Source organism: Astatotilapia calliptera, chromosome 12 (assembly GCF_964374335.1).
Source record: "Astatotilapia calliptera chromosome 12, fAstCal68.1, whole genome shotgun sequence".
Classification (NCBI taxonomy): domain Eukaryota; kingdom Metazoa; phylum Chordata; class Actinopteri; order Cichliformes; family Cichlidae; genus Astatotilapia; species Astatotilapia calliptera.
The window spans coordinates 11,883,619-11,898,435 of NC_137433.1; the positions used below are offsets into that span (position 1 = coordinate 11,883,619).

General features: G+C 42.4%; 1 protein-coding gene across 1 annotated transcript in view; it reads right to left on the reverse strand.

Annotated features, from left to right (window-relative positions):
* LOC113033089 (voltage-dependent N-type calcium channel subunit alpha-1B-like) overlaps window positions 1–14,817 on the reverse strand; it is a 326,109-nt gene that overhangs the window by 259,215 nt on the left and 52,077 nt on the right. Inside the window, exons 5-6 of the mRNA XM_080308904.1 lie at window positions 14,269–14,421; window positions 13,223–13,410 (exon numbers count right to left, since the gene is read on the reverse strand). Coding sequence (XP_080165030.1) covers window positions 13,223–13,410; window positions 14,269–14,421 — 341 coding nt within the window. The remainder of the gene's footprint in view (window positions 1–13,222; window positions 13,411–14,268; window positions 14,422–14,817) is intronic.

Here is a 14,817-nt window from a genome sequence, read left to right on the forward strand (position 1 = left end):
GCATCCAAGAATAACATGCAGCTTGTCTCAGAACTGTCGGTGAAAATTATTCTTGGAGCTAGGTTTAATTGAGCTGCATTTTAAAGAGGTGCAATTTCACAATTTGTGTATATTTTCTAAGTTCACTATTTTGTCATGTGTTGAGAAAAACACAGATTTAAAAATTACATGGTCTAATATTTACATTTAGCATATAACTGCAACATTCTTTTTTCGTTTTTTTTTTTTTTTAAGACTTGAAAGGACTTGAAATTCAAAATTTCAGACTTGTGACTTTACTCGGACTTTTGCACCAGTGACTTGAGACTCGACTCTGACTTGCCTGACATTACTTGAGACTTGACTTGAGACTTGAGGATAAAGACTTGAGACTTACTTGAGACTTGCAAAACAATGACTTGGTCCCACCTCTGCTTCTTATGTTCCTGTTAATAAAGACCTGCCTTTGAGTTCATCCCCGTGTGTCTAGAGCCGTGCATTTGGGTCCTCTCTTGCCTTCACACAGCCGCCGCATGACATAAACAATGTTTGTGATGAACTCAAGGGTGAAATACTAATGAGAGAATTGCCCAAAACCCTGTCGGAGGTGATAACCTTATGTGTGAACGTAGATGAACATATGAGGGCGCATCGCTGCACCGGCAACTACAGTTCCCGGAGGCCCGTGGGGCGAGCGGAGACAGCTTCTAGCGGAAGCGGAGGTAGAGATCGGGATGTGGATCGCGGCGATGAGCATGAGCAACCAATGCAGATCGGACGCTCCCAATTCTCCCCGGAGGAACGAGCCCGCCGACGGAGGGCCGGTGAGTGCTTTTACTGCGGCCGCAAGGGCCATATCGCCATTGTCTGTCCAGCACGGCCAAAAGACCACGTCCGCCGGTAGAAAGGAGGGTACGGGTGGGCGAGGTCTCCTTTTCACATTCTCCTCCACGTTTCATGCTAGCTGCTAAAGTGACTGTCCACTCTGCCTCCCACTCCCTTCAGTAGCTGATTTGACTGGAGCAGAGTTTCATGGATGCTTCCCTGGCTCTTGAACTCAAAGTTAACACACAAGCATTGCCCCACGCCTTGCAGGTTACCACTTTAAATGGTCAGCGTCTTCCCAATATAACTCTTATTACAGAACCCGTGTCCCTAACTCTATCTGGTAATCACAGTGAAATGTTACAGTTTTATGTTTTTCAAGCTCCTCTCACACCCTTAGTGCTGGGATTTTCATGGTTGCGCCAGCATAACCCCGTACTCGACTGGAAAGAGGAGAGGGTTCTGGGGTGGGGTGAGGAATGTCACATGACCTGTTTAAAAGGTTAAGGTTAAGGTTCTTTATTTGTCACATGCATAGTTATACAAGTATAACACACAGTGAAATGTAGCCTGACACGCTCCTCGACAAAAAATGGGGGGGGGGGGGGGGTGTAGAGGAAAAACATTAAAGCTGCTACTCCTGTAAAAACATCATGTAACCCACCACCACACTAGTCCCCTGACCTTTCAGCCATTCCGTCGGAGTATCATGATCTCAACCAAGTGTTTTGTAAGGACCGGGCCCGCTTTCTTCCTCCTCACCGCCCGTACGTTTGCAGTATTGATTTGCTCCCAGGTGCACCCCTTCCCACTAGTCGCTTGTACAGCCTCTCTCAACCTGAACGTGAATGCATGGAGAAGTACATCAATGAATCCTTGGCTAATGGATTGATTTGCCCCTCTTCATCCCCTGTGGCTGCTGGGTTCTTCTTTGTGACTAAGAAAGATAAAAGCCTCTGGCCATGTATTGATTTCCGGGGCCTCAATAACATCACCATTAAGAATAAGTACCCTCTGCCATTCTTGTCATCCGCTTTTAAACTCCTGCAGGGGGCGACTAAACTCGATTTGCGAAATGCTTACCACTCAGTCAGGATAAGAGAGGGAGACGAGTGGAAAACAGCCTTCAACACGCACCTGGGCCATTTTGAATACTTGGTCATGCCGTTTGGACTAACTAATGCTCCCACTGTTTTTAAAGGTCTAGTAAATAATGTGCTCCATGATTTCATCAATCGTTTTGTGTTTGTGTACCTTGATGACATTCTCATCTTCTCCCGCTCTCTCTCTGATCATGTACACCATGTCAGACAAGTCCTGCAACGCTTCCTGGAGAATCGCCTGTTTGTTAAAGGAGAAAAGTGCGAGTTTCATGTGAGTACTGTGTCATTCTTAGGCTACATCATTGACCGGGGCGATTTAAGAGCCGATCCAGCTAAAGTACAAGCAGTCTTGGACTGGTCCACTCCACCTAATTGTAAGCAGCTTCAACGGTTCCTGGGTTTCGCCAACTTTTATCGGAGGTTCATTCGTGACTACAGTAAGATTGCTTTGCCGCTAACTTCCCCTAAGGTACCTTACTACTGGGATGATCGAGCCCAGGAGGCCTTCACGCAGCTAAAGAAACGCTTTGCTTCGGGCCCCATCCTCAGGCAGCCGGATCTCAAGCGGCAGTTTATTGTAGAGGTGGACGCCTCGGATATAGGAGTTGGAGCCATTCTCTCCCAACAACAAGAGGGTAAGCTCCACCCTTGCGCTTACTTTTCCCGTCGTCTCCCTCCCGTAGAGCAGAACTATGACATCGGGGACCGGGAACTGCTAGCAATCACACTCGCCCTGGAGGAGTGGCGCCACTGGCTAGAAGGCGCAGTGGAACCCTTTGTAGTATGGACAGATCACAAGAACCTCGAATACATCCGGTCGGCTAAACGGCTAAACGCCCGACAAGCCAGGTGGGCTCTGTTCTTTACAAGATTCTGCTTTACAATCACCTACAGGTCCGGTTCACGGAACGTGAAACCCGATGCTCTTTCCCGCCAATTCACCGCCTAAGAGGATCAGGCCCGTGACTCTCCTATTCTCCCTCCCACATGTGTAATCGGAGTCCTGTCATGGGAGATCGAGTCCCGGGATCCCAGCAGAAATAGTCTCGGACCGGGGTCCACAGTCTCTCGTCAGGTTTTCATCCGCAGACCAACGGTCAAGCAGAATGGGCCAACCAAGAACTCAAGGCAGCTCTCCGCTGCTTGACGTCCACTAATCAAATCACCTGGAGTGACCAACTGACGTGGGTGGAGTATGCCCACAACAGCCTTACCTCATCCGCCACTGGCGTCTCTCCATTCGAGGCCTCCCTGGGGTCTCAACCCTCCCTGTTCCCAGCAATCGAAGGTGAGCACTTTGTGCTCTCTGTTCAGCAGCACCTGCAGCGATGTCGGCGTGAAAGGCGGGCCACTAGAGCTGCCCTTCTTTGCACTGCAGACAGAAACAAACAGCTGGCGGATCGCCACTGGACCCCCGCCCCGGCATACTCCTCTGGACAGAAGGTTTGGCTCTCGACTCGGTATGTACCTCTCAGGACTGAATCACAAAAACATTCCCCCACCTTTATTGGACCATTCAAAGTAGACTCCATTGTTTATCCCGTTTCTGTGCACCTCAAGCTCCCCAGGACCATGCATATCCATAATGTGTTTCATGTCTCACAAGTTAAGCCCCATTGTTCCAGTCCTCTGCGTGTAGATCCTGAGAGTAACCCATGACATCTTTCCTACAGAGAAATTGCAAAGAATGTCAAGGTGTCAGTGAGTACAGTTTCCTTCACCATCAAAAGGCACTCAGAAACAAACTCTGACAGGAACAGGTCAGGGATACCCAAAGCCACAACTGAATCAGAGGACAAGTTTCTGAGAGTCAACAACTTGCGTGACAGGTGGCTCACAGGACAACGGCTTCAAGCACAGCTCGATAGTGGTCATAGTAAGTAAGTCTTAGTTTCAACTTTCAGGTTTGACAGGATGAGATGCAGCAAGAAAGCCATTGCTAAGCATAAGACAAACAGACTTCCCTGAGCCATGAAACACTGCCACTGGACTACTGAAGACTGGAAGAAGGCATTGTGGACTGATGAATCAAAATTTGAAGTCTTCAGTTCATCACTTTGTATGTCTTTGAGTAGGTGCCACAGTGTGTGGCGTCAACTGTCAGACATGGAGGAGGAAGTGTGATGGTCTGGGGTCGGTGACTTGTACAGAGTGAGAGGGACCCTGAACTGAAACAGCTACCACAGCGCCATGCAGTACTTGTGCAAAATGAATACCAAAAAAAAAAAGAATTTAAAAAAGTAGTGTAGCAGCATATACTGGGAGAAAAAATAAAACAAAGTTACATTAATATTAATCCTAAAGGTCATCTATAGAGTGAGGAGTTGTACAGTGTTATTGCCACAGGTAGGAAGGATTTCCTGTGGTGGTCAGTTCTGCATTTTGGGGAGATGAGTCTTTTGCTGCGTGTGCTCTGATAATCGAGGCGTACATGGGGTGAGAAGAGTTGTTCATGATACTGAGGAGCTTTTTTAGCATTGTCCTCTCAGACAATCCACCAGGATTTCCAGTCTGACACCCAGGACAGAACCAGCCTTTTTAACCAGCTTGTTGGCATCAGCTGTCTTCACCCCACTGCCTCAGCACACAGCCGCAAAGAACACAGCACTCTCAACCACAGAGTGATTGAACATGGTCATTTTCCTACAGACATTAAAGGACCTGAGGCGCTTCAGTAGGAAAAGCCGACTCAGCCGATTCAGTGTTCTTGGACCAGTCCAGTTTACAGTCAATGTGTATCCCCAGGTACCGGTAGTCTTCCACGACCTCAGCCCCTTTGATGGGGAACAGGGGTAGGAGGAGGAGCAGGCTTCCTAAAGTCCATGATCAGTTCCTTTGTTTTTATGATGTTATGTTGTAGATAGTTTGTAGATAGCTCACACCACTCAACAAACCTGTCCGCCACATTACTGTATTCCTCCTGCTGTACGTCCCTGATACAGCCCAGAGTCATCCGAGAATTTCTGCAGATGACATGACTGAGACTTGTACCTGAAGTCAGATGTGTAGAGGGTGAAAAGGAAGGGTGACAGGACCTTCCCCTCTGGCACCCCCATGCTGCTCAGGATGTTATCCGACCAGCAGCTCTTCACCCTATTTAACAGACTTGTTAAATAGTCTGTGATCCAAGCTACCAGTGGGGCATCCACCTGCATTTCTGTGAGCGAATTCCCCAGCAGTGATGGTCTGATTGTGTTAAAAGCACTAGAGAAGTCAAAGAACATGACCCTCACAGTGCTCCCAACAATGTCCAGATGAGAATAAGCATGGTCCAGCAGGTAGATGATGGCATCTTCCACACCGATACGGGGTCGATAAGCAAAATGCAGGGGTCCAGCCAAGGCTGCACCAGCGGACGCAGGATGAGTCTCTCCAGCATCTTCATAACATGTGAAGTCTGAGCCACTGGCCTGCAGTCACTGAGGGTCGACAGATTGATCTTTTTGGGGACAGGGACCAGGCAGGATGTCTTCCAGAGTGATGGAAACCTCTGCAGGTTCAGACTCATGTTGAAGATCCGATGTAGAACTCCACGCACAGCACCTTGGGACTGACACCATCAGGGCCTGCAGCTTTACTGGACTGGAGTCTGCCCAGTTCTCTTTTGATGTCATCTGCTGAAAGGGACAGAGTGAGACAGGCTGAGGGGGGAGGAGAGGGGGGAGGAAAATATGGGAAGAGCTAGGAGTGGAGACAGGAGACGCAGGGCAATCAAACCTATTGAAGTGCAGACTTAGGTTGTTGTTGAATGTGCATTCAACGTCCCCCTCCATTCCCACACCTGTCTTTTGTCTCTGGCCAGTAATGGCCCGCATTCCATTCCACACCTCCCTGGTGTTGTTTTCTTGGAGTTTGCTTTCCAGCTTCCTTCTGTAGGACTCCTTTCCCTCAGCACTCTTGGCTTTCAGCTCCTTCTGCACCAGGTTCAACTGTTCTTTGTCCCCGTTTCTAACAGCTCTCTTTTTCTTGTTTAGTGTAGCTTTGATGTCTTTGGTTACCCAGGGATTATTGTTGGAGAAGCAGCAAATGGTTTTTTTGGGGACCACCTTGTCTACACAGAAATTAATATAATCTGTAACACAGCCTGTGAGATTAGCTATATTGTCCCCATGAAAGTCATAAAGAAAATCCCAGTCTGTTGACTCAAAGCATCCCTAAAAAGTCTAACAGTTTTTATGGCTGGAGGTTGTCTCTAAATGGCAGGTTTGTAAAGGGGCTGGAGGTAGACAAGGTTGTGATAAGGCCTGCCTAGAGGAGGGAGAGGGATGGAGGTGAATGCCTCAGTAGCATTGGTATAAAACAGGTCTAGTGTTTGATTTTGCAGTCCACATAATACTTGAATGTAGGTAAAAAAGTGGAGAGGTTAGTGTGGTTGAAATTGCCCATTACAGCCACAAACACGGAGGGGCTTCGATTCAGAAGGTCTGCTGTCGCAGAGCTGATGATGTCATAAGCCTGCAGCGTGTTAGCAGCCATGTCTCTGTGAAAAACACAACACTGCATTCTCAGAAAAGTTTCTTCGTCCTCGTTAGCGTCACGAGCTTGTCCATTTTATTTAGCAATCGGTCTGACGTTACCAGTCACTACTGATGGGAGAGCAGGACGAAATCTTTTTCTCTTCAGTTGTCGTTCCTTCTCGGCTCTGCAGCCATGGTAAATCCTTTTGATCACTGCGGGGACGCCAGCGGGGACGCCAGCGGGGACGCCAGTGGGGACGCCAGTGTGGCTAAACTGCCGAAGTCCCAGTAGCTGATCTCGACTGTAAACAAAGGGGCAGTGTGCCGTCGCGGTCATCTCAGAGGACTTCTAGTTTTGAATTACTTGTCAAATGGATAGAATTACTTGCCTGTGCAAGTATACTGAAGAAAACACCCTACTCAGTAGAAAATACGAAAATGACAAATAAATGACAAATACATAAAACCAGAAGTAAGGACACTGGCCCTTGAGGACTGGAGCTTGACACCCGTGGTGTATAGGATCACAGTCTTAGGCCTTTTCCACATTTAAAAACGAAATTGTTTTTTTTTTAAATGCGCATGTCCAGAATCACTCCCTTTCCCTGTTAGAAACTACATTAGTAATTAAACCGTTTTAGTATTTTTTTTTCTTAACAAGTGACTTTTTGTCCTGACTCTTTCTTCAATGAACTACAATTATGAGGTGTAGAAGTTTATAACTAAGAAGAAAGGCTAAACTTTTTCTTTGAAGGAGAATCTATTGGCTAGCACTGCTTGCATCTTCTGTATACCAAGCTATTCAAATGTGAGGATATTTGGGAAAAATTGAGTCAAGCAAGAGATTAAAGATCCCAAGGACACCAGCAAACCTATAACACAATTGCTAGAAAAGAAAATAATCAAGGTGTTGCAATTCATTCCCTTAACCAGATTGAAATGCTGTTACATTGTTTTGTATCACCAAATACTCGCAACATTCAAAGAACTGAAGAAAGATTCTATAGAACAAGAGGTCATAATTTTCCACAACTGATAATATAATCTAGAAAACAATTACTTCAGTTGCTGTTGGGTAAACTTTTTCACATTTCATTTTGTTATTTTTTTCAATTTGTTTTTTAATGTGAGCTCACATTTTGGGGGGATAGCTCTGATGGGGTGTGGCTTAGTTGCAGAGGAGTGGTGGAGCAGTGGATTCAAGGTGTGGTGTCAGTGGGAGGCTGCTGTCAGAGGAGGTGAACATCATCTAATCATGCCTTCCCTATTTCAGTAGGCACCGGGGCTGGAGAGAAGAGGTCTAAGCAGCTGGCGGCATACTGCAAGTACTGTGAGTTCCCTCCAAAAAATACAAAAAAGACCCTTTTCTGATGGGGACTGTTTAGTGGCTAAACTGCAACAAACTCTAAGATGTATACTTAATTACTTACATGCAAGTTGTTCAGAGAGAACCAAAGACCTACATGTGGCCCGTCAGCCATACAGTTGGTCCACTTTAATACAGAAAGCAGACAATCACAGTGACTACAGCCATACACCAATCTTGCCACGGTTCTGGGTCAGTTTCGACCCTGCGTTTTGTGTTCTTATGGGGCGACCGTGGCTCAGGGGGTTGGGAATCGCATCTGTAACCGGAAGGTCGCCGGTTCGATCCCTGGGCTCTCTGTCCTGGTCGTTGTGTCCTTGGGCAAGACACTTTACCCTACTTGCCTACTGGTGTTGGCCAGAGGGGCCGATGGCGCGATATGGCAGCCTCGCTTCTGTCAGTCTGCCCCAGGGCAGCTGTGGCTACAACTGTAGCTTGCCTCCACCAGTGTATGAATGTGAGAGTGAATGAATAGTGGTATTGTAAAGCGCTTTGGGTGCCTTGAAAAGCGCTATATAAATCCAATCCATTATTATGTTTTGGTTTATTTTTGAATGATTGTTTTGTTCTCTGAGGCTACGATGATTGTTATTGTTAGAGTTCCATGTTTCTGTTTATTTGTGTTTCAGGATTTGTGTCTCATGTTTAGCATTTAGGTTCCATGTGTTATATTCAGTCTGTCTCTCAGTGTCAAGTCGGCGTCTTTGTGTAGTGAGGTCTTGTTTCCTGTTTTATTGTGAAGGTCTGCGTCTCTTGTGAATGTGTTTAGTTTTACCTCTTGTCTCATCCCGTTAATTACTCCACCACCTGTGTGTAATCTCCCTGTGTTTCTCTGTGTGTATTTAAGTCGCGTCCTCTGTTATTGTAGTTGCTGGTCCGTCTGTGTATCCACCGTGCTCCTTCTGTGTGTTATCCCTGCTGTCATCCGTCGTCATTCTCCGCTGTGTATCCTCCTTCATGTTCATGTCCTGGTTTGTGTTCACTAGTTTAGTTGTTTTCAGTTTAGATAGCCTTCTGTTCCTTTTGCCGTTTGCCTATTTTTATTTTGTGTTTAATAAACCACCCTCACACCTTTACAAGTGCCTGCATTTGGATCCTCCTTTTCTTTCTTCCACACGGCTCACTCAACTCGCCGTGACAAATCTAATCTTTTTCAGTTTAAAGTTGATAGATACATTATCCATCAATAAAGGTATTTGTATTATATTAGTAGCAGTAACTTATTCAATATCCAACCTGCAATGAATAATGACACACACACTCACACACACACACACACACACACACACACACACACACACACACACACACACACACACACACACACACACACACACACACACACACACACACACACACACGTGGAACTACTTCCACTTATTCCATTTTATTTTTACAGATAACGTGGAACCTCAGCTACTTCTATGTAAATAATTCAAAACATTTCATCTTGAAAACTAATGAAATCAAGGAGCTGCCGAGGGACATTCTGTGGGAGTCTATGAAGGTTTACATTAGGAGCAAATTATCAGTTATGTAGCATATAAGAATAAAGTACACTCTGAGGATGTTAAAACGCTGGTGAGGAACATGGGAGATGTCCATAGGTGACATGAGGTTCACCCACACCAGATCTGTTCAACGAAAAATTATTACTACAAATGGAACGAAATATTCTTATGATGGAGAAGGTGAAAAAAATATATACTAAAATCCAGACAGATTTATTGTGAACATGGAGATAAAGCAGGTAGGCTTCTTGTTCTTCGGTTTTAAAAAAAAAGTCAGCCGGGCAAATGATTACAGGAAGTGAAATGGATCCTGGCTTAATATCATACAACTATCACGACATTAATGATTGGTTTAAACAATATTATTCTAACCTATACCAATCAGAAGTATAGGGTAATGCATCAGAAACAGACCTATTTCTCAACTCTCTGGATATTCAAAAATCTCTCTAGAGGCTCAGTCATCCTTAAAGCAGCCACTGTCACTTGAGGAAATAAGTAATCCTATTAAGCTATCTCGAACAGACAGTGCACCAGGCACATAATGATTTCCCATCGAGTTTTACAGGGAATACCCTTAAAGCTCGCACCTGTTTTGAAATCAGTTTACACTGTAAAAACAATTGTAATATAAAAGTATTTTACTGTGTATTTTACAGTTCTGTACTGTTCTTCTGGAATATCATTAAATTTACATAAATAGACTGTGAACATAATTTTCTTGTTTTTAAAATGTATTTGTCTGTACATATGCATATTTAGTTTGTTAAAATACATTCACAAATGTATCATAATTTCATTATTCCATTATTTGAAAGATTGAACTGTTAAATTCAAATGTAATGCTATGGAGAAAAATATATAAAATGATTCTTATAAACTTTTTTTTACATCAAATAATTATTATTATTCTTGTTATTTAGGGTGATTGTGGCTCAAGAGTTGGCAGTTTGCCTTGTAATCAGAAGGTTGCCAGTTCAAGCCCCGGCTCGGACACTCGCGGTCGTTGTCTCCTTGGGCAAGACACTTCACCTACCACCTACTGGTGATGGTCAGAGGGGAATTATAAAGTGGAATTGTAAAGCGCTTTGAGGGTCTCAAAAAGCGCTATATGAATGCAATCCATTATTATTTAAACCAACTGTTAACTGTATATTTCTGTACATTTAAGTATTATTATTCATATTGCCGCATTCATTGACCTTGTTTATAGGTAAGTTCATTGTTTAACCACATTAAAATGTTCCTAATTTAATGTTTAAAAGCACTTGAAAAGGGGCAAAATCGCATGTAAAATTAGGGCAACAAACTGTATTGTAATTATTGGAAATAACCGTATTTTCATGAAAAAGTTATTTTCTGTTATTTTCTGGTATTATTTTAGCGCCCCACTTCCCAGAAATTACTGGTTTTTTTAGGATTTTTTTTTTTTACGGTGTATAATGAATCCCTGGAAAACGGAAAGTAGTCAAAAACACTTATTCAGGCCATAATCTCAGTCATACTTAAAAAAGATAAGGACCCTGTTCAGTGTAGTTCAGTTCCTCCCCTCACTCAGCAACACAGTCTGAAGTTGTTCTAAGTGTTGATGCTGAAAAGGCATTCACAAAATAGTATGGACTTACGTATTTATACTTCTAAAACATTTTAGATTGGGGCCAAAATTTGATAGCTGGATTACAGTTTTATACTCAGTACCTATGGCTGCATCAGTACAATGCAAGGCTGTTGCCGTGCTCCTTATCTGTTTGTAATCAAGCCATTGGCAATCGCTATTAGATCAGACAGTAGGATTAAGACTACTGTCCAGGGTCAAGGTAAACCACAAAATTCTGCTTTATACAGATGATCTACTTCTGCTAATATTAGATCCAATTAGTGGCATGTCCTACTTCTTTATCTGTTTCAAAATAAATAATTTAGCAAGGTAAATCAACTATAGAAATTTGCCCTTTAAAATTGAAAAAGGATAAATTTACCTCCCAGGGATTAGAAATAACTGGTTCAATCATCTCTATGCATCCATACAATTACAAGTCTATTGTAGGAGTAAGGCTGGGCCATATCATACAGTTCACGGTAATACCGGTATAATGTTAGGCAATGATAAGAAAATGAAATATCGCAATAGAATATGTAAAAGACTAGGTAAAAGACTTTGTTTTCATACGCACATGGCGGAAAAAGCATGGCGGCGACAGAGAATGAGAAGGGGGAAAGCAGATTGTTGAATGAAACAGATGAACCAGAATTGGTTTGTAAAAATGGTGCAACTTCAGTGGTATGGAACTGGTTTGGCTTTCATCCGTCAGATACACATCAAAGCACATTTTTTGGTAGAGCATGCAAGCTGGCCGTTGTTATTAGCGCTATTACAGAACCGATTTTATCTGGTACACGGCACTCAAAAATCTGTCAAAAAATGTTTTCGTACGACCCTGCTAAGCTACAAAGCCGCACCGCTTGATGGATTGTCAAAGCATTACGTCTACCGTAGTTGGGAGCTTCGCGGAGTAATACGTATTGTGCTTCAACATAATATTACAGCTTTGTGTGTGTATAACCTCTTTTAAGTATTGTTGATATTATACATGGTTATGCTCAGGATATGTCAGCCCATTTCCACTGGAGATGCCTTTTGGTTAAACTGTCAGCAAGGAATTTGCATTTTCACTGTTACATTTTTATATAGCTTTAAGGCACATAAAAAACAGCTGCTTCTTTAAGTGAAAATACATTGATGAAGTTTTTTTGCACTAATAAAGTTGTGGAGTTGTAAAGTATATTGTCTCGCGTCAATTATATAGTCAGTTATATCATTATCGCAAATTATCAAATATATATCGTGATAAATATTTTTGGGCATATTGTCCTGCCCTACTTAGGAGGAACCAAAAATGACCTAGATAGGTGGTCAAAATTGCTATTGTCCTTAGCAGGATGGATAAACACAGTAAAAATGACTATAATGCCCAGGTTTCTGTATTTATTTAAAATGATTCCTATTTTTCTTCCAGTTAGATTGCAATATTTCTTTTATTTACATGGAATAAAAAACCTGCACGAATAAAGAAGTCATGTTTGGAGAGGATTAGGTTTGCCTAATTGTGTATTCTATTGTTGGGCAGTTTATATTTTTAAGTTAACATAATGGATTACCAGGTTTGCAGATAAAGAGGGACCTGTCTGGGTAAATATGGAACCAAAAACAACAGTTCACCTATTTCAATTTTGACTGCCCCTCTTCAGCTAAATATTGGTGTGCCTGGTGGTCCAAAATTTTATAAAGATTTGGCGCCAATTTGGAAAGTACTTTAATTTGGATATTTAATTTCTCTCCAGTAACATCTAATCATCTTTTTGTGCCATCCCAGACATTTATGGATTGGAATAAAAAAGGACTGATTTATTTTAGCGATCTCTTTAATAAAGATGGTTTTGTCATTTAAATTCCTTTGTGAAAAACATGATCTACCAAAGTCACATTACTTTAGATATATTCATGTTTTACTTCTAAATAAACTGGTGACTCTCAAAGTGGAGCCAATCAGAACCCAATGAGAATCGACAAGAAAATTGATACGGAATCAGTCAGTACATGATATCGATAATGGAATCGGAATCACTAAATTCTTATCAATTTCTATACCTATATATCATACTGCATGTGATGCTTTTTTAGTGTTTGCCAAACAAAACATAGCTCACTGTGTTTTATCGTGTAAGAATTATGTGAAATATAATTATAGCCCCAGATTGCATGGGAACATTTTTTCTCAAGTAACACTTATTGTGGGCTTTTTTTTTAGTGCTGTCTAGTAATCAGTGAATGCCTATTCTGACGCTGATATAATACCCTGTATTGTATACACATGTACATATGTTTTTTAACACAATAAAATTATGATACTGCTGCCCTGAGGTAAACCAACAAAATATATGGCCAAAGATCTTTTTTTATGTCCCCACAACTGGACTCACATTGTAGAGGATATCCACCCATCCCTCCATTGTAATACACTGGAAAACGGTGAGAACAGCGAAGAGGATGTTGTCAAAATTGGTAATGCCAAAATTGGGTCCAATCCAATACTCCCTACAGACAGTGCCGTTGGCACAGGTCCTTGCTGGAGCTTCATAGCCACAGGGGAAATCTGCAGTCTGCTCACCTGTAACCACAAAGACACACATTGACAGACTAAGGTATTTTTTTAGAAATTGTCACAGTGCGCTGTGTGGCATGCAGGATGTGGACCCAAATGCAGACTCCAAGACGTGGAAAGTAACTCCAAAACTGCTTTATTGCTGACACAAGGAAAAGAATATACTGGGACATGAATAACTCTAAACGAAGAGGCACACAGGGGACCACACAGCTGGGTATGAGGGAGATTGTGAGGCTGGGGAGAAGAAAACAAAAGGTTTAAATATAGGGGGTGGGTTTCAATAATCAATTTATTGATTAAAATCGATTTTAGCTTTAATAAAGCAATATCGATTCATTAAAATCCTGAATCAATTTTTAAATATAAATGTGTTTTACCAGAAACGCCAGAATCTCAGGCTAAACCTCACAAAACAATTTCAACAACCACCAAACAGCTAAAACAGCAAACGAGAGCAGGTAAACGGATTCCGCAAAAAGACATAAACACAAAGCACGGACAAACACATCAGAATCAGTGAGATGTTGGCTTTCTCACCCGGCAGCACGTACACAGACATGCAGTCGGGGTTGAAAGCCGACAGCTCACAGATTCTGATGGACAATGTGATTATTTGGATTTTATTCTTTAAATTTATGTAAGAGAAAGTCTGACTGATGATATAAAAGAATATCACACACATCACAGGGAACATATTTTACAATTAATTGTTCGTTCTCCTGTTGGAGCTTGCTTCACTGCATAATTTCTATTACAATCATATTTTTGTTTATATGGGGGGAATTCAAAATGTGTCACTCAACCCCTTATCTTCATTAAAAAACACATAGGAATGGTTAAGGTTCTATAACATTTGCTCACTTGTGTTAATCCGGAAACAGGTGCGATGAAATTTCCCCATGTAGAAGTCAAGTCCGATGATGGCAAACATGAGGATGGCAAAGAAGAGCAGCAGGCCAATCTGCAACAGTGGTACCATAGCTTTCATGATGGACTTTAAAACCACCTGAAGACCTGAGGCAAAGCAAGAGAAGTAAGATTAGCCATAGCCATGATTGATTGCATATGTAATGTAACATACAAGCATACCATAATGCTATCAAAATATATTTGCAGTAATTCTGTGTATGTTCTCAGTCATTCAGTCATGATAATCTAAGGAGCATGGAAAGAAAAGTGACTGGACTTCTTTAAGTTTCTTGAAGACGTTTCACCTCTCACCCGATAAGCTTCTTCAGTTCTAAGACCAAATGATGAAGAGTCGCAGGTATTCAAGCCCTAGTGGAAGTTGTCCCTTAAGAGGGTCGTGGACCCACTGTTGATCACGTGATTGCTATTGAAAAGTCTTTGAGAAACATAAAGAACTCCAGTCATTTTTCTTTCCAAGCTCCTTAGATATTTACAATATCC